Source organism: Panicum virgatum, chromosome 2N (assembly GCF_016808335.1).
Source record: "Panicum virgatum strain AP13 chromosome 2N, P.virgatum_v5, whole genome shotgun sequence".
NCBI lineage: Eukaryota > Viridiplantae > Streptophyta > Magnoliopsida > Poales > Poaceae > Panicum > Panicum virgatum.
Genome location: NC_053146.1, coordinates 44,652,040 through 44,676,261, shown reverse-complemented (window position 1 = coordinate 44,676,261; position 24,222 = coordinate 44,652,040). Strand labels below are relative to the sequence as shown.

The following is a 24,222-nucleotide window of genomic DNA, read 5'->3' as shown; positions in this document are numbered from 1 at the left end:
CCTAAGGGTGACACATCAAGCCGAGATCACCCCCTCGGACGACAAAGACCTCATAGAACTAGACATCCTCCAAGCTTCAGAAAATCTAGAAAAGTATCAACAAGAAACCACGAAGTGGAGAGACAAGAAAGTCGTGAAAAAGGGCATCACAGTCGGAGACTGGGTCCTGAAAAGGAAGCCAAATGCCGAAACCTCCGGCAAACTTCAACCAAAGTGGGAAGGGCCATTCCTAGTAATCAAGAGCAACAGGCCAGGGTCATACCACTTGTCCGACGCCGAAGGCAATGAGCTGCAACATCCTTGGAATGCAGACAGCCTCAAAAAGTTCTACATATAAACTTGTAAAAAGGACGCATCGCGAAGCTATAAGCGATTGCGGACCTTCGAATTTATTTTCAGTTCTTTCTTACATTGTAAACGGGCCATACTCTTTTCCTCACAAGGGGAAACTCCACATCGGAGGTGAGGTTTTTGACGAGGCGGACCCATTGTAAGCAATTTCAATACAATGAATTTCCCCAAACAAATTGTCACCTTCACCGAAGCAGCCCAAGTGGCAAGCTTCGGCAAACACCTACATGCGGTACCAAACAGTAAGTTAGCAAAGTATGCAGAATCCACAAACTTTGCATACTTATCCAAACGCCAAGGGGCTTCGACCTTTAATGGTCCGAACCAAAAAACCTTCGGCAGAAGCACAATAAGTGCAAAAATAACGCCAAGGGGCTTCGACCTTTAAAAGGTCCGAACCAAAAAACCTTCGGCAAAAGCACAATAAGTGCAAAAATAACGCCAAGGGGCTTCGACCTTTTAATGGTCCGAACCAAAAAACCTTCGGCAGAAGCACAATAAGTGCAAAAATAACGCCAAGGGGCTTCGACCTTTTAAAGGTCCGAACCAAAAAATCTTCGGCAGAAGCACAGTAAGTGCAAAAATAACGCCAAGGGGCTTCGACCTTTTAAAGGTCCGAACCAAAAAACCTTCGGCAGAAGCACAATAAGTGCAAAAATAACGCCAAGGGGCTTCGACCTTTTAAAGGTCCGAACCAAAAAACCTTCGGCTGAAGCACAGTAAGTGCAAAAATAACGCCAAGGGGCTTCGACCTTTTAAAGGTCCGAACCAAAAAACCTTCGGCAGAAGCACAATAAGTGCAAAACTAACGCCAAGGGGCTTCGACCTTTTAAAGGTCCGAACCAAAAAACCTTCGGCACAAGCACAGTAAGTGCAAAAATAACACCAAGGGGCAACCTTCGGCATAAGCACAAAAAGTGAAGAAAAAAAGCACCGAGGAAAGTCGAAAGATGGATGCCAGAAGGGGGAGACGTTTTTCCTACATGTAATTGGCATCCATCATCCGACCACAACCCGAGACAAAACGCGCAAGAAAGGGGGGAGACGTTTTTCCAAAAACAAAACTCGCGCGCACTGCCTCGGGCAAACTCATGATAACCTTCGATGCCAACAAGCGGCAACCCGAAGCACAGCCTTAACGCATCCTTCGAACTAAGGACCCAACGAGCCAAGTGCGAGAAAGGGGGGAGACATTTTTCTTAACATTACTCTCGCACTTAGCTCGTCGGGTAATAACAATAACAAAATTGTAGACGTTTTTTCCACATACATCAAAGCACCTCGAAGGATGCATACAACAAAGCACCTCGAAGGATGCATACAAAAAGCACCTCGAAGGATGCATACAACAAAGCACCTCGAAGGATGCATACAACGAAGCATCTCGAAGGATGCATCCAGGGATATAAAGCGAAGGATGCACAAAGAAAGACATGCGACAATAACATACATTTCAAAGACCCTCGCGAAGGTAACGTTTGGGCAAAAAAAACAAAAATTACAATGGATCATGATCGGACCAGCATAAGTACTCCGCTACGCTGCATCCAGGGTGAGCAAGACTAAAGGCCACCCAGCTCATCTTAACCCTAGCATTGTTCGCGTCCTGCAGTACGGGAATATTTACAAAAAATCCAAGTCCTAGAAACAAATCCCCAAAAGCTAATCTTTAGACCTGTGCCCCGGAAGAACCAGCAGCACCAATCCCCGAAGGAGATCTCTGATCCTCGGACATTCGATTATCTTCCGAAGGACAATCAGGAGACGCCTCCTGCATCAAATAGACAAAACCAATCAAAAAACAAACAAAAGACAGAAAAATATCTATAAAAAAAAACCTACCTCAGCAGCTGCGGCAGCCAGAGTCCGAACGGCAACCTTGCCAGAAGTTTCCCAGAAACGCTCAAAAAAAGAAGCCTTCAACTCTTGAATTTTCGCTACCTCCACCGCCAAACCTTCGTACGGTACATATTGAAAACGATCCAGTCGGGCAAGATCAACTGCGCCGACACGAACAAGATTTCCAACAAGTCCCTCGAAGGAAACAGAGGCCGCGTTGTCATTTGCCACGCTCATCACCTCGCCAAGGCCCTCGAATTCCGACTTCAACCAATCCAAAAGCAAAAAGAAACCTTGAAAACCTTCGACCGGCTTAGGCAAGGGCAAAGGCTCAGCTCCAAGGGCACCAAGAGCCTTCTTGTACTCCTGGTACACTCCTTCCGCCCGTCTGGCAACCTCGGGTATGACCCGCTCGAGTTCTACCATTTTAATCTAAACCCGTTCCAACTCCGTGACCCTACTCTTAAGGGCAGATTTCTCGTTTGCATCCGCCTCAACGGCCCTCCGAAGGCTCTCTAGAACCTTCTCGTTATCCGAAGCGGTTGACTCCAACTTCGAGCACTTAACCTTCAGTTGCTGGTTCTCCTCTCTCAGAGCGAGAACCTCCGCCTCAGCCCGCCGCAGTTTATCAGCCAGGCTCAATCTCTCGGTGGCGCTTTTCTCCAGAAGATTAGCATCTGCCTTAGTCTTTTGTATTAACATCCGACTGGCATGGGTAAGCCTCTTACTTAGCTCACCAACGATGAAAGCAGCGTCGGAGGTGGACACTTCAGCCACCGCAGCCTCAAACCCTGAATCAAAAACAAAATCACCTTCGGGAACTCTAGAAATTGTTCAACAGACAAAAATAAAAATAAATAAAAAAAGTCCACAAACCTTTCTCGAGAGGGAGAATCCCAGTCGCGCCAGGCCCGTGCATCACGGCCAACAGCTGCTGCATCGACGCCGATACAGCTGCAGAAAGCAAAAGTAAAAAACCCTTCGGACGCGGCGATCAAGCTAGGAAGTCAGGAAAGAAAAAGTAGGTTAAACTTACCAGACTCGTCGAAGGTCATCCCCTCCAAAGACTCCACCTCCCTGTCCGAAGGTGGAGCAGAGGAAACTCCTCGAGCCTCCCCACCTCTGAGCGCCATCAATGTCTCACCCACCAAGACCTCCCCCTCCTCGATGTTCAACGCAAACACAGGTTGCGCGACCTTCGGGGATGGAGCCGAGTCCTTTAAGACATCGGCCGTCGAGGCGGCACCCTTCTGCACGGGCGGCCTCGGAAGGTCCGCGGGCTTGGTCCCAGTCTTGACGAGGCTCTGAATCCTCCGGCGCTTCGTCGTACCTTCGGATGCACAATAAAGATTAATCAACGCTTTCGCCACCTCAACCCGATGGCCGGAACCGAAAAGCATGGTCCCGTACTCATCGCTAAGGTCATAACGGGATCTAAAAAGCCTCCCTTCGGAAACTACAATCTCCCCGCCCACCGTCCCAATGAGCTCTTCCATAAATGAGGGCGTACCGCTGTCGCCCGAAGAAACCTCCTCATCTTGCGCCTTTCTCTTGGCGCTCTCTGCCCGCGCAACTGAAACCTTAGAGCTCGAAGGTTTCCGACCGCGACCGCGCCCCCGCGTACCGGCAGACCCGGAGCTCCCCGCCACCTCCACCTTAACCTTTCCTTTGGACTTCGCCTCAGGAACCTCCGAACCTACGTTCCCCGGCGGCGTCATCCTTGGAATGGCGTTAGCCGGGACCGGCCGAAGCTCGTAAGCGACGCCCATCTCAGCTAAGCAACGGTTCAACCGAAGGTTCCCTCCGCACACCTCAACCAAAGAACAGCACTCCTTTTTGTTCCATGGCCCCAAAATCTCCGCAGCCCGACGCTCTAGCTCATCAACAATAACTTCATCGCTGGCACCTTCGGGTCTCCGAAGCCCAAAAACTGGAGAAGTCACTTTGTACTTCAAACCAACAAAGCGCTTGCGCTCGAACCTCACCGGAGACCAGCCAGCAGCCAGTGGCCAAACCTTCGCAGCCAGAAACTCCTCGACAGCATCCCGGCCACCACAAACTTTGCAAGCTGTCATGAAAGCTTCCAGACACGACTTGAAACCTGGCCCTCGTTTGTTGAAGGCAGGCTGATAAACGTGATCGAACATCTCAATGTCCGAAGCAAGAAGATACTTCTCCTCGCTAGAACCTTCGGGATCGGGGAAGCCAATCTTCGCGTAAAACCAGTATTCCAACCAGTTCCCTTCCCACTTGTTCTTATAAGCTGTCGAGAGCATAACCTTCAACAGGCCAGTCCTTTTGTTCGGTTTACGAGGAACGAAGGTGCAGCAGCCGTTCTGAACCTCGCTAAGCTCATCATCGTCATCTACATAGACCTTCCGAGGCTGGCAGTGTAGCTGAAAGAGCCTGCAAAACGCATCCACAGACACCTCCCCTCCAAAGCTCCGCACTACCCACAGAAACTTGGACAATGTAACAATCCCGTTCGGAGTGAAATGGTGTAGCTTCGCGTTGAATGGCTCCAAAAGCTTCGGCACAATTGGATCCATCGGAAGTCTAAGTCCCGCTGTAAAAAAATCCTTAAAGACTACAACCTCGCCGGTCTCCGATACAGGAATCAATTCTGCCCCGGGAGGACGGCAAACCCCCTCGGCGAAGTAGCCCTTCGTAACGTAGAAGTCTATCACGCTCTGAGATACGACAGATGGCTCGAAAAGCAGAGTCTTATGTTTCTCCGGAGCCATCAGATCCGACACGTCCGCAGAAACAGCCGAAAGGCTTTCGCTGGACTGCTGCTGCTGAGAAGGCTGCGAACCACCCGCCTCTCCTTCGGAAGCTGCACGAGAGTCTGTACGGAGAACCGCCCTCTTAATAAATGCCATAACTACAAAAGTAAACAAAAAAATAGTCAAATTACAAACAAATACTCAAACGAACCTTCGATCAGCCTCGTTGTCTATTTAGTGCGAGCCATGAGCCGCAAAGTTACTTACAACGAGGAAAACAAGTAGCTTCACCGCACACAAGAACCTTCGGACAAAACGCTTTATAGCAAAAAGCGACGAAGGATAGCAAAGCTCGAAAGGGCACAGGTTTTACCCCCCCCACCTCCGCTTATATAAGCGGTGAAAAGGAACAGTTCCAGCGGTAAAATCGAGGAGACGTCAGCCCAAGCGGCGCAATCAGGCAACGACATGTACACAACAAAAACAGACTGTTGCAGCCGACGGTTCGGGAGACGTTTTTCCTCGGGAGCTTCCCGAAGGTTACGCGCAATCTTCTTCATTAACAAGGGTTCGGACCGTCGGCTTCGGACCTCGCCCTCGAGGGGCTGCTGTTGGGGATTGGACCTTCGGGTCAAGCCCTCACCCTCGGAAATGCTCCCTAACCTGTTTGCAGGGCCACAACGAAATGGAGCTAAGCGCACCCGAAGGTAACGGATGAACACTAAGAAGCGCAAGCTCGAAGACCACGACCTTCGGTCCGAAGGATATCACCTTCCGAAGGCCGAAGGTAACGGATAACTGCCCTGAAGCGCAAGCGCAAACTCCAAGACCTTCGGTCCGAAGGATTTCGCCTCCACCGCGCCGAAGGTGATGAACGGCTACCCGGAAGCGTAAACTCGAAGATCAAGACCTTCGGGAGAAGAGCCCGCGACCGGGAACGGTGACGGCTGGTCGATTGTTGATGGAACCTACATGACCCAAACTCCCGGAGGTACCCGAAAGTTATGGTGACCTTCGTCGACTGAAGACATGTGAGTAAAATGTGAGTATGTAAGAAGGTCGGAGTTGTACACCTTCCGAATACGTGAGAAGGTCGGATTTGTAAACCTCTCACCTTGTAATTTTACCCCGGAACCGGCCAAGAGTGAGCTGTAAATGAGTTGGGAGGGGGCAATTTAGGAAAACCTGGCCGAGGGCTAGGGGTATAAATAGCCCCCTCTCTCCACAGTGTAAAGGGTTGAATTTCCTAATCTTTACTGGAGAGTTTGACGTCCGCTTTCTTTGTCTTCGTACTGTTCATGCTCCTTGTTTGGGCATCTAAGAAACAAAGATCCCAACAGACACCTTGCCAGCTTATGTGATAGCATATAGCAACTTAGCACGAGTGAAAAACATCATCAAAATATATGCAAGTGGGATCTAGTTTTGTTCCCCTCGTCGCACAGAATGCAATGGTGCAAACGGTTTCAAAAATGAAGATCGTATGGTGGAGATAAATTTTTTTTTCTAAAATATACATTGACCCCACTTTTTTTGGACAACACACCGCCGCTGCTCTCCCGATAGCGACGGGTCGCGCGCTCCCACCCAGCGCGACCCGTCGCGCGTTATCTTCGTCCAATACACAACAATTGGGATGGCTTAATCTTCTTCTCCGTGACCAGGGTTTACAAAACCAACCGGTCCGGTTAAATCGCCGCCCTCCGGTAGTGGTTTATCAGACCGGTTTGACCGGAAACCGGTAGAAACTGATTGAATTCAAATCTAAATTCAAAAGCACATGTGTAACCGGTTCCGACCGGTATACCAATCCGGTCTGACCGGTTACCAGTGTTTTAACCAAAAAATCCGTTGGTTTAAAAGTGATTTCCCAGTTTGACCGGTTTACCGGCTGGTTTGACCAATTTACCGGTCGTCATATACGGTGGGCCTTAATGGGCCGGCCCATTTTTTCTTTTTCTTTTTTTGATTTAACTTTATATGCCCGCAAACTATACTAAATGGATGAATTTTTGAGAAAATTTGACACCATTAGATTCGTCGCACCTTGAAGTATTTTTAGAAATTTTTTATTTTTTTAAATTTAAATTTGAATTTTGAATTTGGGCCGGTTTGGTACCGGCTCAAACCGAAACCGGACCGGTTCCCACCGATTTGGTTAACCTTGTCCGTGACCGAGTCTTGGCGGATTAGTCGAACACGGAGTGGTGCCGCTGCATCTAACGCACCTGGTTGTGGTTGCATTCTCTTTTCTGTAGATGCTCTTGGTTCAAATCTTCAGGAAGCTTGGGGTCGGCAGACCTCTGCGCAGCGCCCGGGCGCGCTGGGCACTGGACTGGACACCTGCCTGCCGCCCCGTGCACGCACGGCGACGCGCCGAAGCCGTGGACCGGCCCCGTCGGCCGTACGGAGCCCGCTTTGTCTCGTCCCCTGGGCGGCGCGCGGCGGCCTCACCCGCGCCGCGACGACGAGCCGCCAGGCAACCGCCGCGAACCAGAAACGCCATGGCCCCAGCGCCGGCACGCACCGTTGCTAGCCCGGTGGCGTTTCTGGAGCGGCGAGGGTGGGTGGGCCCGATCTGGTGGTTTGCGCGCAGTTAAGGAGGGCGATTTGGATTTGCGCGGGGCGTAGGCCCGGGGAGAAGGGATGGGCGTAGGCGTATAGCGGATTTGGGCGTGCCGATTTGACACCATGTGTGTGATGATATGGCCTCGCCTTTTCGTCGTGTGTGGTGGAGTAGAGACGAGAGGAGACGAGTGCGGCGTGAGGTACCGCGCCCCTGTCTGGCGTGTGCGAGTGTGACCGGTGGTCGAAAAGCGGGTGCTTTTTTCGGTGGTTTTGCGTGGCTTATGGTTTGTGACTTTGTGTCTCCTTTTAAATTCTTAGCTCATGTATAAAGTTTTGCGCTCAGTCTCCCCTAGCAGCTGGATCTATTTGGAGTAGGAGTATGTGGGGAGATAAACAAAACAAAAGGAAAATAATTTCAACACCTCAAATGGCTAAGGAAAAAAGTTGATCCCAAACCTAAAACGATGGAAGTTCCCGTTACTTTTCTCCTCTTGCTCTCCCGTAGCTCTAGACATTCGAGGATGACATGGATCGGATAGCGTAAACTTATTAGATTTGGCGGCCACCATCTAGGTATGTCTTGACTGGGTTTTCATCATTAGGACATTGTTTCTTAAATCCCAATTTCTGCTGCCATCTCATCAACACAAAGAACAGTTGCATATATTATCCCATTGGCTATGTGTAAACAAAATTGCATTAAAAGCTATGTTTTTTCTAGGATTATGTAGTACAACTTCTATGAATGCACAAGTGCAAACCCTATTCCTATGAGCATCGTCGGAGACTGAGACAGCAAATCCTCGAAATTGATGAAGTCACCACAAGCGCCTCGCTATCGACGGAAACATCGCCTATCACTAAAAGCACAACAATCGTTAAATTCTAAAATATTTGCTCCCACGGGGAGTCAAACCCAGTATCTGAGGTGTTACCAAGGCTCTTGTAAGCACTAAGCTACATGCCCTTTCGCCATTAAAAGCTATGTTATGTTCTAGCATTACAACACAACTTGCTTAAAATCTATCTTTTCACCAATTAACATGGTAACTTCCTAGCCTTGAGGGTGAAGAAATCGATTTGCTCTAATGTTGACCGTCGGTTTGAATAGCCCATAGTTTAATTCCTGTAACACTGGAGCTGCTCTAAAATGGGAGGGGGCACATATGCCCCATTCATAAATATTAATTTGAGATAAATTTATTCATAGATATTTAGTCTTGCATGCTAATATGTTTATAGCAGTTGTATCTCCTCCATTTAGTAGCCATAAAGAAAGATTTTTGTTTTGGGATACACCAAGAAAGTAGTAAATAAATGATTAGGTCCAATTCATATGACGTTGTCAAAAGCAAGATATATCTTTGTTAGTTTCCAAGCTGTATTACAAAGAATCAGTAAATATGATTAGTGGCAGATATATATGGGATGTATTTGTATAGGAACATCAACATGATTATCAGGGATATCACACATGATTATGTTTTTTTTACGTTTTTGCTTTTATTTAGGGCAAAACTTTATTTGACATTTGGAGGTATTTATAACGCACTTAGAATTTCAGATTTCAATACAGCACTAATATTGAAATGTTTTTAAATGAAAGATATATATAAGTAAAGAATCATTTAATCTCCCCCCTCAGTTCAGTTTTGCCTATCATTTCATATTTCCTCAATTACTCACGATGACCGGTGACTACTATATGTTAGGAAATACAGCAAACACAATGAGAGCAAGGGGGTATATATATGTTCCTCTTTGAATGGTAACATATAAAAATGAGAAAAATTGAATTATTTTCATCACAAAGCTACATAAAAGTGACAAAAAAAAAGAACAGAGGAAGTATGATTTTGGGGGAAGTTCTATAGGACACATAAGTTTGAGGTGGCCAGTACTTGACTTCTATTTTTACCAACGGGTCTGAAGTGTATGCAGGGCCGGCTCAAGGGGGAGGGCAGCCACGGCGGAGAGGAGCCAACATCTAGTATGTTGTAGGTAGTAATATTTCGTCCAACTAAGAGTATACGAGCAGGCATCTAGACACGTAGTTCTTTCGGCAAATATTAGGAGTCACACATGTGACTAGCAGTCAAACTATCACATATGACAAGCAATTTTTTGTGTTGGAACAATTGCTCCAACAATAAGAAAAATTATTCCCTGTTAAAAATGTTCCAATTTTTTTATATTTACGACGAACTGATATATTACGCTAACCTAACTTCTTACTTTGGGTCCATCTAAAAAGAAAGTAGCTCATCATGCCTAAAATCCACTCGGGATCCAAGCAACGTCCGGTCTTCCGCACTTCCACGCCGCGATCGCGACTCGGAATTTGGCGTTTCGTTTTCATCTAATTTCGCCGGGATCCGGCGCCGGGTGTTCTCCTTCTCCAAACAATCAGACACTAACACCGGAGACCGGTTTCCGACGCACTTACACACATGCATGCCGGCCGGTGCGAGCATCTGCTACCTTGGTGCTAGCATTAGCGCTCTAGTAGGTTGCAGGTAATTCTAGTTTTATATTTATGTCATTTTAGTTTGTTATATTAACATAATTCTTCATGAATTACATGTATTATTAGAATTTCTATTTTTCTTTTAATTACCATCACAAATAAAAAATAGTTGGGTTTAAAGGGCCCATAATATCTGGCTCGCCCTGAGGCCCTTGAAAACTATAAGCCGGCCCTGAGTGTATGGATAACATTTTATCATGAATTTTCCATTTGTTGGTAGTAGTATTATAGAGAATATATAATCAGGTTTAGTCCATGGGAGTATGAGACCTCAACACTCTGATTTCTTTTACACGCCAATATTGCTCTAAACGAACTGCAGTGACTGGATATACGATAAGTGTAGGTAGGGTAATATGCTCGAGGGTCTAAAGTACATAATTTATTTATTTTCACCTCTAATACACAATTTCAATAAAAGAAAATAAACAGTGTTATTATGTCTTACCTCTAATACAAAAAAAACATTAAACATGAGTCATGAGACACATCGTTTAATTCGATGTTTCATATCGTAACATAGCAACCTCAATGGGATCCTTTGGTGAAAGTTACACACTAGTCTCCCTGCGCATAATTCCTTTGCACAAGCCGGGGGGACACCAAAAGTTTAGGGAAAACCTGCGTTTTGCGCATAGGACGACCTAATAAAGCAGGAGGAGGCATGAGTGAACTCCACAGCGTCCTTTTCCAAACCCGCACGCATCTGCATATTGGTAGGGGGCCAATTCATTATCGCGCGACAAGAATCTCTCTCGGCTATAAGAAAAAGGCGAGCCATAATAAATTGCTCCTGATGGAATGGAAGGCGCCAACGCTATCAGGCGGCAGGAAAAGGCAACCGATGATGCGGTGCTGAAATATCCCGCCTTTATTATGGTATCAACAAAAAAAAATGCCCCGTTATCACAGAAAGTTCTAAGCTGTAGAAAATTCAGTTCCTTCCATATAATCTATCCCCTACCTTGGCATCAAGACCAATGCGTTCAATGGCCAGGGAATAAAAGAATAAGTTGATCGACTACCATATATTCCTTTTTTTTTTGCCCTCCCTGCCTATGGCAGAGACGCACCGTCAAGCCGAGTCCATTTCCTTTTTTTTAATTACCGAGTCCATTTCCTTGCGCCGTGCAAAGCTACCAAAAGTATCAACCAAGGAAAGAATACGAAAACCCCGCGTGGCCTTGAAAGGGAAGGATCGGAAGGAGGCGCGTCGAGTCTCGGACGGCACCGGCGGCTGTGGCCGCTGGATCGGCCGCGGCGGGGCCGGTCGCAGGTTGTTATTCCGGCCGCGTCAGCCTCCACGCACTAACCTAACCCCCAGCGCGACACCTGGTCGCACGCGAAGCGGACGCCCCACCCGCCCAAATCTCTCGCCGCCCCTGCGCGTTCCTACACGCGCCCCCGTCGTCCCCCGGCCCCGCCGGACACAGGAGGGATACTCGATTCCGCCTGATCGCATCGCGGCAGACCCTGACCCGCCGGCCGGCCAGCCGGCGGCCACCGGCCAGGCCTCTCCGGCGTGCTCGTCTGTGGGAGTGGTTCGGCCCGGTGCACGCGGCGCGCGTCACGTCAAGGTGTAGGTGCGACCCCTGTAGCGCGACGCGGTCTGCCTCTTTTTTGAAGCCAAAGCCTCCCCCGGCCCTGCCCCGCCTCTCGCCGTCGCGGGCTAGCTGCGCTGCCCCATCCCGGACCAGTCGCTCTCGATCTCCCATCTCCCCCCCTGCCCCTGCTATCTTTCTTCTTCTTCTTCCTCGTCCTCTCGTCTCCACTGTACCCCGTGTGTGCTCGATACGGCCGGTGGCGCGTTGTTTTCTTCGCGCTCCTCGCCCGCCGTGTAGAAAGCGGACGGGGTAGTAGGACGGACGATCGGTAGCCGTTGCCCCGCCGCTACGTACCTCGCGGTACCTGGCTTCCATGGTGTGCCGGCCTTGGAAGGTGGATTAGCCGCCGGGCGTGAGGGTCCATAGCCATGGACGCCGGGGTTGGAGGCGCGGGCGTGAGCACCGCCGCGGCCAGCGGCTCCTACGGGCTCGTCCGCACCGTGGTGGGGTACTCGACCTCGCCGCTCTTCTTCTGGCTCCTCACCGTCGTGCTTGTCGCCGCGATCCACATCGCCTCCGGGTCCAAGTCCTCCTCCTCCAGGTAAGGAAAAAAAACACAGAGCTTTTCTGAATTCTGATCGATCGTGCTGATTTGCCGTGTTCGTTGACACGACGGATTGATGGTGGGCTTTGTCTCCTGTGCAGGAGCGATGAGAAGGAGAGGGAGGCAGCGGAGGAGGAGAAGGCGCGGCGCGACGCGTTCGCCGCTGCCGAGGAGAGGGAGGTGTCCGGCAGGGGCGATGACCGGGTTCTGGAGATGATGCGCAGTTTCAGCTTCATGCAGGCGACCGAGGAGGATTTCATGGAGGGTATGGCCTCGTACGAGTACAACCACGTCGACTCCGGCAAGGCGCACGAGGTTGTTGCGCCCGAGCCGTTTGCGCCGTCGCCGGCGTCGACGAGCCTCAGCTTCAAGTTCCAGCACCAGATACCGGAAATTCCGCGGGAGGCGGCGGCGGCGGCGGTTTCGAGAGAACTACCAGCCCAAGTGGAGGCGCCGTCAGTTCCTTTGGAATCGGCGGGCAAGCACGAACATGAGGTTGAAGCAGAGGAAACAGAGCGCGTGTTGGAAGAGCAGAGGAGGGAGGTTGTGGAGCAGGTTGAGCCATCAATGGTCGTCGCGACCACGCACAACTACCAGTTCTTGACGGAGCGCGACTTCCGGGGCTTCGTCAGGGAGCCGGGGGCCATGACGGTGCGCGTCCAGGAGTCTTTCATGCCGCCGTCGCCGCCGCCGGCACAGCACGAGGAGCGACGGGTGGTCAACATCGTCCCTCGCAGCGGCGGCTTCCTCACGGAGAGAGGCTTCCAGCCGGCGGACGAGCCCGACGTGTGCGAGAGCGTGGCGTCGTCCGGGAAGAGGGCGCCGTCGCGGAGCCGGAAGCCGGCGAACTTGCCTGACGTGTGCGAGAGCGTGGCGTCGTCCGGGAAGAGGACGCCGTCGCGGAGCCGGAAGCCGGCGAACTCGCCTGACGTGTGCGAGAACGTGGCGTCGTCCGGGATGAGGACGCCGCCGCAGACGCGGAAGCCAGCGAGCTCCCCGTCCGTCGCGTCCAAGGGCAGCGCCGTCGGCGCGAGGATGAGCTTCGCGTCGGAGTTCTCCGGCTTCGGCGACTCCGACTCCGAGTCCAGCGCCAGCGACGGGTACTCGGTGAAGGACCTCGTCGTCGACTCCGACAGCGACTGGTTCCTCTCGGAGAAGGACTTCCCGGCATCCGCGCGCGACTCCGGCAACCTCAAAAATTACAAGGCCAAGATGCTTAAGGCCATCGAAGCACTGGAGGCGGCGGCCACGCTGGAGCAGTCTTACCAGAACTCGGCGACGACGGTGTCGCCGGGTTCGGTCGGCCAGGGCTCGCCTGACACCATTCCCGATGGCTCTCCTAAGTTCCCTGAAGACATGTGGTCTCGCAGTCCCTCGCCGGACGTCGAGTACAAAGAGGACGAGGAGAAGGTATCGAGGGAAGCTGAAGCACAGTATGACGAGGGCGTCGAACAGAGAAGCACGCCAGAAGACGAGGGGAGCGTCGACATGAGTGACGACGAGCACTCGACGAAGGGCAAGAAGATAGAATCGGCACCAGTCTATGATCTGGCTCCTGTTGCTGACAACAGTATGGATCATTTAGAGAAGGAAACCATCACTCTGAATGATTACTCAGGTGAAGCTATTTCTGAAACTCAGAAAAGTCCAGAGGCAGTCTCTGCGAAAGAATTAGCTGCTGTATCGTCAGATCAAGTTGCTGGCCCAGCCAATAAAAGCCCTGAGCCATCAGAGAAGGAATATGTTGGTTCGGTTGATCATTCACTTGAGCACAGTTCTGACGACAGGAGAGAAACTTCCAGTGAAAGTGGTCAGTCATATGAAATAGTTTTCGACGACAAGAGAAGGCTAGAGCCATTGGAGACAGGATTTGTCGGTACAAATGACCACTCGCATGAACTTATTTCTGATGTTTGGAAAGGGATTATCAGTAGAAATGATCAAACACCAGCAGTGGCTAATGCCAATGAGGGAGGAGGCTTGAATGCAGCAGAGGAAGAATTTGTGGGCAGAAATGACCCTTCAAATGAGCTTACCTCTTATGAGAAGAAAGTGACTTTCAGTACTACAAATGATCAGTCATTTGCAGTAATTTCTGATGAGAAGAGCATCCCAGAGATTCCGGAGGAAAAATTCAGTGCAAGTGACCATCGAAATGGAGTAGTTCCTGACTCCAAGAACATTCCAGAGACCAGAGAAGATGAGGAACAAGCCAGTGCAAATGATTATATGGACGATGCCGCTCGGCAAGCCTATATTTCAGTCACTGGGAAGGCGAAGATATATGATGAGGAAGGGGATGATCCGGAACTCAAGTGGAAAGATTTGACAGAAGAGGAGGAGGACGAGCTGGAGTCACTGTGGGAGCACCAGGATCTGATAGAGCAGCTGAAGCTTGAGCTGAAGAAGGTGCGGTCGATCGGGCTGCCCACGATCCTGGAGGAGTCGGAGACACCAAAGGCGCCAATGGAGGACCTCAAGCCGTGGAGGATCGATGCTAAGTTCCTGCGCGAAGACCCGATGGACGAGCTGAACAAGTTCTACAAGAGCTACAGGGAGAGGATGAGAAAGTTTGACATATTGTGCTACCAAAAGATGTATGCAATAGGTATGATTAATTTCTCAGATACAGATAATTTATCATTGCTTAGTCTGATTCCAGTATTTTTTATTTGGGGCGCAATTGCAAAGCTATTTATGTTTTGCCCGTTTATCTTAGAGATAAGAATCAAGAATCGCACTTTAGCAAAACAAATGCACTGCAAGCCTGAAATTCTAGTCATTGCTGCGACTTGTTGTCAGAATCAAGCTTCATCTCCATCTTTAAAGCTAGTTCAGGACTGATGCAGCATTTTTTTGGTTTACCTAGAAATTATTTTCTTCAACTAAACCTACCAAGAAAAGGAAGCCTCTTCCCTTTAAAGACTGGTTAAGGACTCCCACAGCTTTATCTTGCTTTATGTAGAGATTTCTTCCCTCAACTAAACATGATCCAAGAAATGGAAGTCTATAGGTACTAAATATTGGGCCGTACTGAATTTGGCTGTGCAGATTTCCTACAGCTCAGAGGGCCGCAGCAGTCGGCCAACTCTCTGAAGTCCTTGTCACCGACGATGACATCCATCCTGTCACACAATTTCCGGTCGTCGCGTCGGAGATCCCCCGAGGACCCGTCGGAGCGGTTTCTCAAGGAGCTTCGGTATGATTTGGAGACGGTGTACGTTGGCCAGATGTGCCTCTCATGGGAGTTCCTCCGGTGGCAGTACGAGCAGGCCCGTGACCTGCCGGAGTCTGACCCTTACCACAGCCATCAGTACAACCAGGTGGCCGGCGAGTTCCAGCAGTTTCAGGTTGTGGTGCAGAGGTTCGTGGAGGATGAATCGTTCAAGGGCCCCAGGCTGCCAAACTACATCAACAACCGTTGCGTCCTCCGCAATCTCTTGCAAGTACCCGTAATAAAAGGTGAGCACCGTTTCAAACTCCAGAGCTGAAAGTTTAGTCAGCAGTCCACGTTTTCTGCTGAATTTTCAGTGAAGAGCGTTGACCCTGATGCCTGTATGTTGGTTTGCAGAGGACAGTTTGAAGGACAGGATGGAGGATCAGCGCAAGGGGAACCATGTCATCACCAGTGAGGAGCTGGAGGAAATCATGGAGGAGGCGATGCGCATCCTGTGGGAGTTCATCAAGGCCGACAAAGTCGAGACGACACCGACATCGGTGCTCAAGGGCTTATCGAGCACTCACGTCGAGCTTCAGGACCCTTCAGATCATGATCTTATGGCACACATCCATGCCACATTACAGAAGGTAAGTTTGTAACATACTGCTGGCAAATTAAAAGAGACGACTTGCTACAGTGCTAGAAGGAGTACCAGTGTCATGACCCTCTGGATCCTGAAATGTATGCAGAAAGAGAAAAGACTCAAGGATCTCCTCCGGACCGGCAACTGCATCGTGAAGAAGTTCAAGAAGCCCAAGGAGGACAGGTCGAACCAGAACCTCTTCTTCTCGCAGGTCGACATGAAACTGGTTGCGCGGGTGCTGCGGATGCCGAGGATCACCAGCGAGCAGCTGCAGTGGTGCAAGGCCAAGCTGAACAAGATCACATTGGTAGATAGGAAGATCCACAGGGAGGCTTCATTTTTGTTGTTCCCCTGTTGAGAGAGTACATATATATGTTCTCCTTTTTGCTCCTTGTGCTCGATAAAAAGAAAATTATCTCCGCCATGTAATCAATCCACGGGTTTAGGATTTTGTTTTAACCTTTTAGCAGTCCATTCCTTTACACAGGCTCGTAATTATAACTGTAACACTACTACAATTCTGGATTTTGCGAGGCACTTGAAAAAGGCCTCTGAGGCGTACAAAAAAAGAAAACGCCTTTGTTAATGCCTCAGTTAATCGATTAACAGAGACGTTCATTTCCTATTAATTGAGGCGGTTACGAAAAAATGCCTCAGTTAATCGATTAACTGAGGTGGGCGTTTTAAAATAAATGCCTCTGTTAATAACAATTAACCGAGTCGGTTGTTTTAAGACGTCCGCCTCAGTTAATCGATTAACTGAGGCGTTTACGCTATAAAGTCCGCCTCAGAAAAAACAGGCCCAGCCCGTTGGCCCAAAAAACCCAATTGCAAGCGCACACATATATATATATATAGATAGAGTTAGGGTTTAGGTTCATTTCTCTGCCTCTCCCTCTGTACAGTCTCCACCCGCCGCCGCCGCTGGATAGATCTAGAGCCCTACTCGCGCTGCTCCTCTTGGTCAGCGCGGGGGCATTCTCGGGGGCGGCCGCCGCTGCCGCCGGGGCGAGCAAGATCAAGGGCAGGTCAGGCCGCGGCGGACTGCCGCCGTGCCGGGATCAAGGTTAACCTAACCGGTGGGAACCGGTCCGGTTTGACCGGTTACCGGTCAAACCGGTCCGGTCCGGTTCCGGTTTCGGCCGGTACCCAACCGGCCAAAATTCAAATTTTAAATTTGAATTCAAAAAATGAAAAATTCCCAAAAAATTCCTAAAAATACTTCAAGGTGTGATGAATCTAATGGTGTCAAATTTTCTCAAAAATTCATTCATTTAGTATAGTTTGTGGGAATTTAAAGCTAAATCAAAAAAGAAAAAGAAAAAAAATGGGCCGGCCCATGAAGGCCCACCGATCAAACCGGTCAAACCGGCCGGTAAACCGGTCAAACCGGCCGGTAAACCGGTTGCACGGGAGCTTTTGAATTTCAAACCGGTCAAACCGACCGGTAAACCGGTAAAACCGGCCGGTAAACCGGTCGGAACCGGTTGCATGGGAGTTTTTGAATTTATTTGAATTTGGATTTGAATTCAACCGGTTACCGGCCTAACCGGTCCGGTAAACCGGTACCGGAGGGCGGCGGTTAGGCCGATCCGGTCGGATTTTAAAACCCTGGCCGGGATCTGCCATGGTACTTACATTACTAGAGGCTAGAAACTATATAAAGTGTCATTAATCATTAGATCAACCATAGCAATGTACATTTTGCCTCTTGAGCATATTTAAGTATTACTCTCTGTCGCCACATCATCTGATCATGCCGTGCCAGTACAAAGACAGTAGCCTACAAGAACTGCACTCCAACAAGCAGCAGCCGATTGCACGTTCAGTTTTCACAGGGTTGCAGCACGTACTGGCCCATCCCAATTGCACTCTGCAAAGGTTGTACCAGGATTTAACTGCACTGTCATTCCTGACCTCTCGAGGAACAGTTCTCGTTCCTTTTTGCTCGCCACATGATCCTACTGCCCAAGCATGTAATTACTGACCAGTGACCACCCCACTGCCCTACCCTACCTGATCCTAACAACAGCCCAAGCCCTAACTGCAAACACTGCACACTGTGCCCAGAAAACAACACATCTCATAACTGAAAGCTGATGGAAGTGAGATGCAGCTGAGTAGGCTCAACAGTGGACAGCAGTACGAGCTGGATCCATGGGGTGGCAACCTTAACCGAGGCGCCCCAGAACAGGCGCACAGCTGCATAATCAAGCAAGGCCGCGGCAGCCAGGCACAGAGTGGCTGGCACCATTCAGATTCATCAGTGTGGCGGGAAGATGTGCGGCAATGATGGACCGCCGGGGCCTGTCGCCGCCCTTCATTATCGGCAGGGAGTAGGAGCTAGAGCCCCAAACGGCCGATGTAACATATGCAACAGTTGTTCTGAAAAAAAAGGCATTCAAAGGAGTTAGAGCCCTACAGTGTTGGTAGATGCATTGCCATAAGATGGGAGGAGATCAAGATGAAAACAAAAATGTGTACACATAAGACAGATGGATGTAATTTTTACAAGAGTTCGAGTTTTAGATATAACAGTTCAACTTTTTTTTTTGAAACCGAATAACAGTTCAACTTTTTTTTTGAAACCGAATAACAGTTCAACTTTTGTAGGATTATTTTTCTTCTTCGAGATCGTGGCTAGAGATCTGCCATTCAATTTAAGAAGGAAACGATGTTTCGTCTCAGAGAAGAGAACACGTCTTGTATGCTGCCAAAGACCATGATGAGGTGTTCTCCGATGTTTTAACTTTTAAATGTCAATAGTCGACAACTACTTAATTAATTATAAGTAGTGCCCACTCAATAAAAATTATACTTCAAAAAATATTGTAAAATATTGAAACCACTAACATGACAACTCAAAAAAATCTATACTTGTTATACTTGTTATAATGTTTCGATTTGGCCATCATATTTGGCATCTGCCTTTTCTTTTGCAATCGTTAATTCTTTTCTCTCTTAAGCTGGAATCCTTTTTTTCCTCCAAAACTGCTGCTCTCTTTTGTGCAGCCTAAACCTCAAATAACTCAAATGAGAGGGAGCAATTTGCAAAAAGAACTCCACGTTAGACGCCACATCATCCAAATACGTATTGCTACAAAGATAATGACTATATTGATAGAGTCAAACAACTTTAGTGGCCGCGATTTGCACTTCTCAAAATATGATGGCCAAATCGAAACATTATAACAAGTATAGAATCAACATTTATTGTAAAATTTATTGAATCAACAAATATCATGTAAAACATAATCCAAAGAATTTTCGCTTAACAAATTATAAGTTTTTTAGTAAAGGAGGAAAATGATCTCTCATATTCTTTAAGAGCATCACTTCAATAAGAGTACCCTCTTTGTTTCCAATTATAGACTATATCTAGATACATAATGAAAAATGTATATCCTCATTTGCCAAAGTGATCTACAATTTGAAATGGAAGGAGCACTATCAAACCATCATCAATTATTTAAATAATAAATGTATATATCATCCTTTTCTAAAATCTATATCATCCTGTTGATACAAATTTTTTTTTGAGAATATCACGTTGATACATGTGTGGCTTCGCCTTCACCCTTTTTTTGAGATGGGGTGTTTCATTCATTACTCATGAACATTGTTACAATAAAACACAAGGTGTCTCAGAACAAAATGGTGGAGCTATAAACCGCCACTCACCCACCATACTCGCACTTAAACACCTATATGGCCAGCTCATGAGCCACAATTACGCCTAGTTACACCCATTGACACAGCAGAAAATCAGAAAAAGCTTCAAACTCAACTTCAACCTATATGAAGATTCGAATAGGAGGTCGCAAAGGCAAACGCTCAGCAAGCAGGCCGAGAAACTGTGCCCATAGAACAACGACCAACATTTCTGCAGGCGGGATCGAGCCGAAACTTCCTCATCCTTCCTGCTCCATGAAAGGACCCATCCGAAAACGAATCGAATGGTCCAGACATCCCACTCTGCCTCGCCACCAACAGCAGCAAGCAGCAGAGGGAAAAGAAGCCGCATAAGATTCATCGTCACCTCCTCCATTCGACCAAAATCAAACGGAAAAAGCAACAAGAATCCTCCGACACAAAATCCGCCGCCAATGAGCAACGCACCGACGCGGAAGAAGAAGCCCCAGGAGGAGCACAACCTCCGCCTTGAATCTTCAGCCGAGCCGATGTCGTCGCCACCACCATCGCCGTTGAAGACCAGGGGAAACAAAAGCTTCACGCCGCCGTCATAAGCACCACCTACGATGCCGGGGAAAAAGACCGTCCTCCCGTCGGAGGTCCAGGCGCCCCTCTCCGCTCCGCCACCAACAGCAGCCAAGAGCAGAAGGAAAAGAAGCCGCAGAGGATTGTTCGTCGCCCCAACCATCCGATCGAAATCAAACAGCAAGAACAACAAAAATCCCCCGGCACAAGAGAGGCACACAGACCTCACAAAAGATCCACCGGAGAGAATGCAGAAGACACCTTCATCGTCACCGGGGAAGAAGCTTATTCGCCGACGAAGTGGCTCCGGCACGGCAGCCACTCCCGGAGACCTAGCTCCACCGCCGCCTACCGACGGCGAGCAAAACAGAGGCCTAGATACTATCCTACCTAGCCTAGGCTTCGCCTTCACCCTTCAGAACTTTTACGTTGCCTGGAACATTTAAGTGGGCTGTATGAACCGCTCAACATCCATCTGCTTGCTGCGCGGCCTGCGCCGCAACGATGACGGGCCACAGCTACCACGAGCGGTCCATACAGGGATTTTTTTTCATTTTTGTATTTAAAAAAAATTAAAATTTCAAAAATATATGACAGTTTCGAAAAATTTCAAAACTATACCCCTGTCGCCCCTTGCCTGGGCGACAGGGGGCCTGTCGTCCTCTGGCTGGGCGACAGGACCTAAATGTAAAAAAAAATTACATTTAGATCTTGGCGCCCAGGACACATTAAATAGCGAACTTGTAAAATAGATATAAAATCGTAGAAAAATCGGAAAAATACAAACTCAACTGTTCTGGATTCTATAAAACAAGATCTACAACTTTTGTTATATAAAGTTTTTCATTTGATCAATGTATCTTGCTCTATTTTAAATACTAGTTTAATACACTTTTATTTAAATCTCAAGATCCATCCTTTGGATGCATGTCATCTTTGGCCAGAGTGTTGAAGCATAGACTTGTACAAAATTGGTAGGCCCAGAAAACATTTCTAGAATAAGTTTTTAAATTAAATCTTGCAATATCTAGTTTAAATGAGTTATTTTATCCATGCTGCTATACTGAGTTTTAGAAGTCATAACTTTTACAGTACCATTATTTTATTTCCTAAGAGCTACAAAAAAAGTTTGGTAAATTTTAGATAAGCACAACTAGACCAAATGAATTATTTCAAATTTTTCTAGGTACAAGAACTATTTTTCTTGATTTAGTGCATTTACCTTAGTCATAATTCATTTGGTCTAGTTGTGCTTATCTAAAATTTACCAAACTTTTTTTATAGCTCTTAGGAAATAAAATAATGGTACTGTAAAAGTTATGGCTTCTAAAACTCAGTATAGCAGCATGGATAAATAACCAATTTAAACTAGACATATTGCAAGATTTAATTTAAAAATTTATTCTAGAAATGTTTTCTGGATCTACCAATTTTGTACAAGCCTATGCTCACCATATGCAACACTCTAGCCAAAGTTGACCTGCATCCAAAGGATGGATCTTGAGATTTAAATAAAAGTGCATTAAACTAGTATTTAAAATAGAGCAAGATACATTGATCAAATGAAAAACTTTATATAATAAAAGTTGTAGATCTTGTTTCATAGAATCCAGAACAGTTGAGTTTGTATTTTTCTGATTTTTCTACGATTTTATATCGATTTTACAAGTTTGCTGTTTAATGCGTCCCGGGTGCCAGGATCTAAATGTAAATTTTTTTTACATTTAGGTCCTGTCGCCTAGCCAGGGGGCGACAGGGGTATAGTTTTGAAATTTTTGGAAACCGTCATATATTTTTGAAATTTTAATTTTTTTTAAATATAAAAATGAAAAAAATCCTCCATACAGCCCACTTAAATGTTCAAGTCAAGGCCCATTTACTTCGGTCCGGCCCGTTAGTGCATCACAGCGATCCTTGCCGTTCGATTTAGGTCAAGCCCTCGCGACGCAGCCATTTATATACCCCTTGCAGCCCTCGCGACGCAGCCATTTATATACCCCTTGCCGCCGCCACGCTCTCGCTCCTCTTTCCCCCAGCCTCCCACCAAGGTTTATCCACCGGCGGCGTGCGCGGCGGCGACAAGATGGTGCAGCGTCTGACCTACCGGAAGCGGCACAGCTATGCCACCAAGTCCAACCAGACCCGGGTCGTCAAGACCCCAGGTCTGGATCCCCCTCCTAGCCCCATCCTTTTCTCTTCTCTTTCCGCTCCATTTTTGGTAGTCCTTTGATCTGCTTAAGTTGTGGTTTTGACGTGTTCAATCGGTTTGCGGCTTGTGCTTGCAGGTGGCAAGCTCGTGTACCAGTACACCAAGAAGAGAGCCAGCGGGCCCAAGTGCCCCGTCACCGGGAAGAAGATCCAGGGGGTGAGTCCCTGCTTTTCTAGGCATATATCGTAGGCCGTAGCACAGCTCGTGTGATGTAGTTCTTATTGTTCAGTTGGTCTTTCCGTTTGGTAGGGCGATTCGTGTTGGAAGTAGGTATGGTGGTGGGGTAATGGGGTGTGTGGGATGGTTGGTTAATCTGTTCGCAAAATGTAGTGGAGTTAGATGTTAATCTCGACCTTTATGTTACTTTAGAATTTACTAATGTTTAGAACTTTTCTTTAAGTGTGAAAAGGTGACAATTGCAGTGTAACCTGCAATTGGTAAGTGCTGAGTTCAGCTGGCTGCGCAGGCGTCCATAGAATGACTTTCGTAGTGAAATCATGGTTTGTTTGTACAGTGTGGCAGTTATGCAAATTGCTGCACCAGTTATGAATATCTGAATTCTCACATTTGACTTCTGCAGGGTTGCAATGTGCTTAAGATAAGTTTTAACTGTTTAACATTTGGGGGCATAATCTGCTGGTCTTTCTTGTTCTTTTAAGCATTGGATTATGTGCTTTCAGTGGAAGGTTGGCATTGTTGTTCTAGTTCGGTAGTTCCTATTGATAGGCCTTTCTGTTTCATCGGCTCTATTGCTTGAGATGATGCTGCATGATTCACAATCCAAAGCTGTGTCGTGGTACACTCTCGAGAATGCATGCGCTTTAGGAATATGTATATTACAATAGAAAACACTATATGTTCTTTGTAAACATGATTCCATTAGCTCATTTCCTTGGTGCTTTTTCTCTAAGAGAAATGGTGCCTGGTTTATTTTTTTGTTGAAACGTGTGTTTCATTGTATGTTTTGCTATGTCTAGAGAATTCTTTCATCTTATATTGACTGTTTGATTTGAGTATTCCATCTTGTTTGCTAATGCTGCGATGGCTACAGATTCCCCACCTCAGGCCTGCTGAGTACAAGAGGTCCAGGTTGTCTAGGAACCGCAGAACTGTGAACCGTCCCTATGGTGGAGTGCTCTCTGGAACTGCTGTTAGAGAAAGGTCAGCATATAGTGATATAGGCTTAGTTTTCTCTGATGGAATATCCCCAAAACTTTCTTGTATGGAATCTTATGCGGATCTGTATTACCTTGCAGGATCATCCGTGCCTTCCTGGTGGAAGAGCAGAAGATTGTAAAGAAGGTGTTGAAAATTCAGAAGACCAAAGACAAGACTGCCTCAAAGTAACTCTGAAATGGAACTGGAGAGATAATTTTGTCAATGGTGACGATCGATGTCTTAGTCTCTTCTAGCTACTAGCCAAATGTTCTAGTGTGTCGTGGTGACAGCTGTTTCTAGGATTCTTGACGTCCTGTCTGCCATTGTGATGTTGAAGGTTATGAGACAACAATGATCCCCCCATTGCTTTTGTTCACATCGCCAAACACCAAATCAAATTCACATGAGTAATGAGTTGGCTTGAGTTAGTGTCTGATTTTCTGACAATTGCTTTGTGATGCAGCCTTTGGGCTCGGATCTCTTATTTTTCTAACTGGTTGTTGCGTGGCGGCGGTAAAATGATAGTTCCACGTTCGTATCGTTGTTTGGAAACGAGAAAGGTGAAATTGTTGTTTGGCAATAAAAAAAGATATTGTCAAGAATGGGATTCGAACCCACGTTCGTATCGTTGTTTGGAAACGAGAAAGGTGAAATTGTTGTTTGGCAATAAAAAAA

General features: G+C 47.6%; 2 protein-coding genes across 2 annotated transcripts; both read left to right on the top strand.

Annotated features, from left to right (window-relative positions):
• Nucleotides 1–11,667: 11,667 nt before the first annotated feature.
• On the top strand, nucleotides 11,668–16,555 carry LOC120660647. The gene is made up of 5 exons (XM_039939256.1): nucleotides 11,668–12,156; nucleotides 12,261–14,767; nucleotides 15,211–15,621; nucleotides 15,731–15,966; nucleotides 16,069–16,555. Exons 1-5 carry the CDS (start codon nucleotides 11,984–11,986, stop codon nucleotides 16,318–16,320), a joined length of 3,579 nt encoding a protein of 1,192 aa, XP_039795190.1. The 5' UTR covers nucleotides 11,668–11,983; the 3' UTR covers nucleotides 16,321–16,555.
• Nucleotides 16,556–22,161: 5,606 nt separating this feature from the next.
• LOC120660646 (60S ribosomal protein L34) lies at nucleotides 22,162–23,983 on the top strand. Its single transcript, XM_039939255.1, has 4 exons — nucleotides 22,162–22,342; nucleotides 22,466–22,545; nucleotides 23,441–23,550; nucleotides 23,646–23,983. The coding sequence occupies exons 1-4, from the start codon at nucleotides 22,264–22,266 to the stop codon at nucleotides 23,734–23,736; spliced, it is 360 nt and encodes a 119-aa protein (XP_039795189.1). The 5' UTR covers nucleotides 22,162–22,263; the 3' UTR covers nucleotides 23,737–23,983.
• Nucleotides 23,984–24,222: the final 239 nt, after the last annotated feature.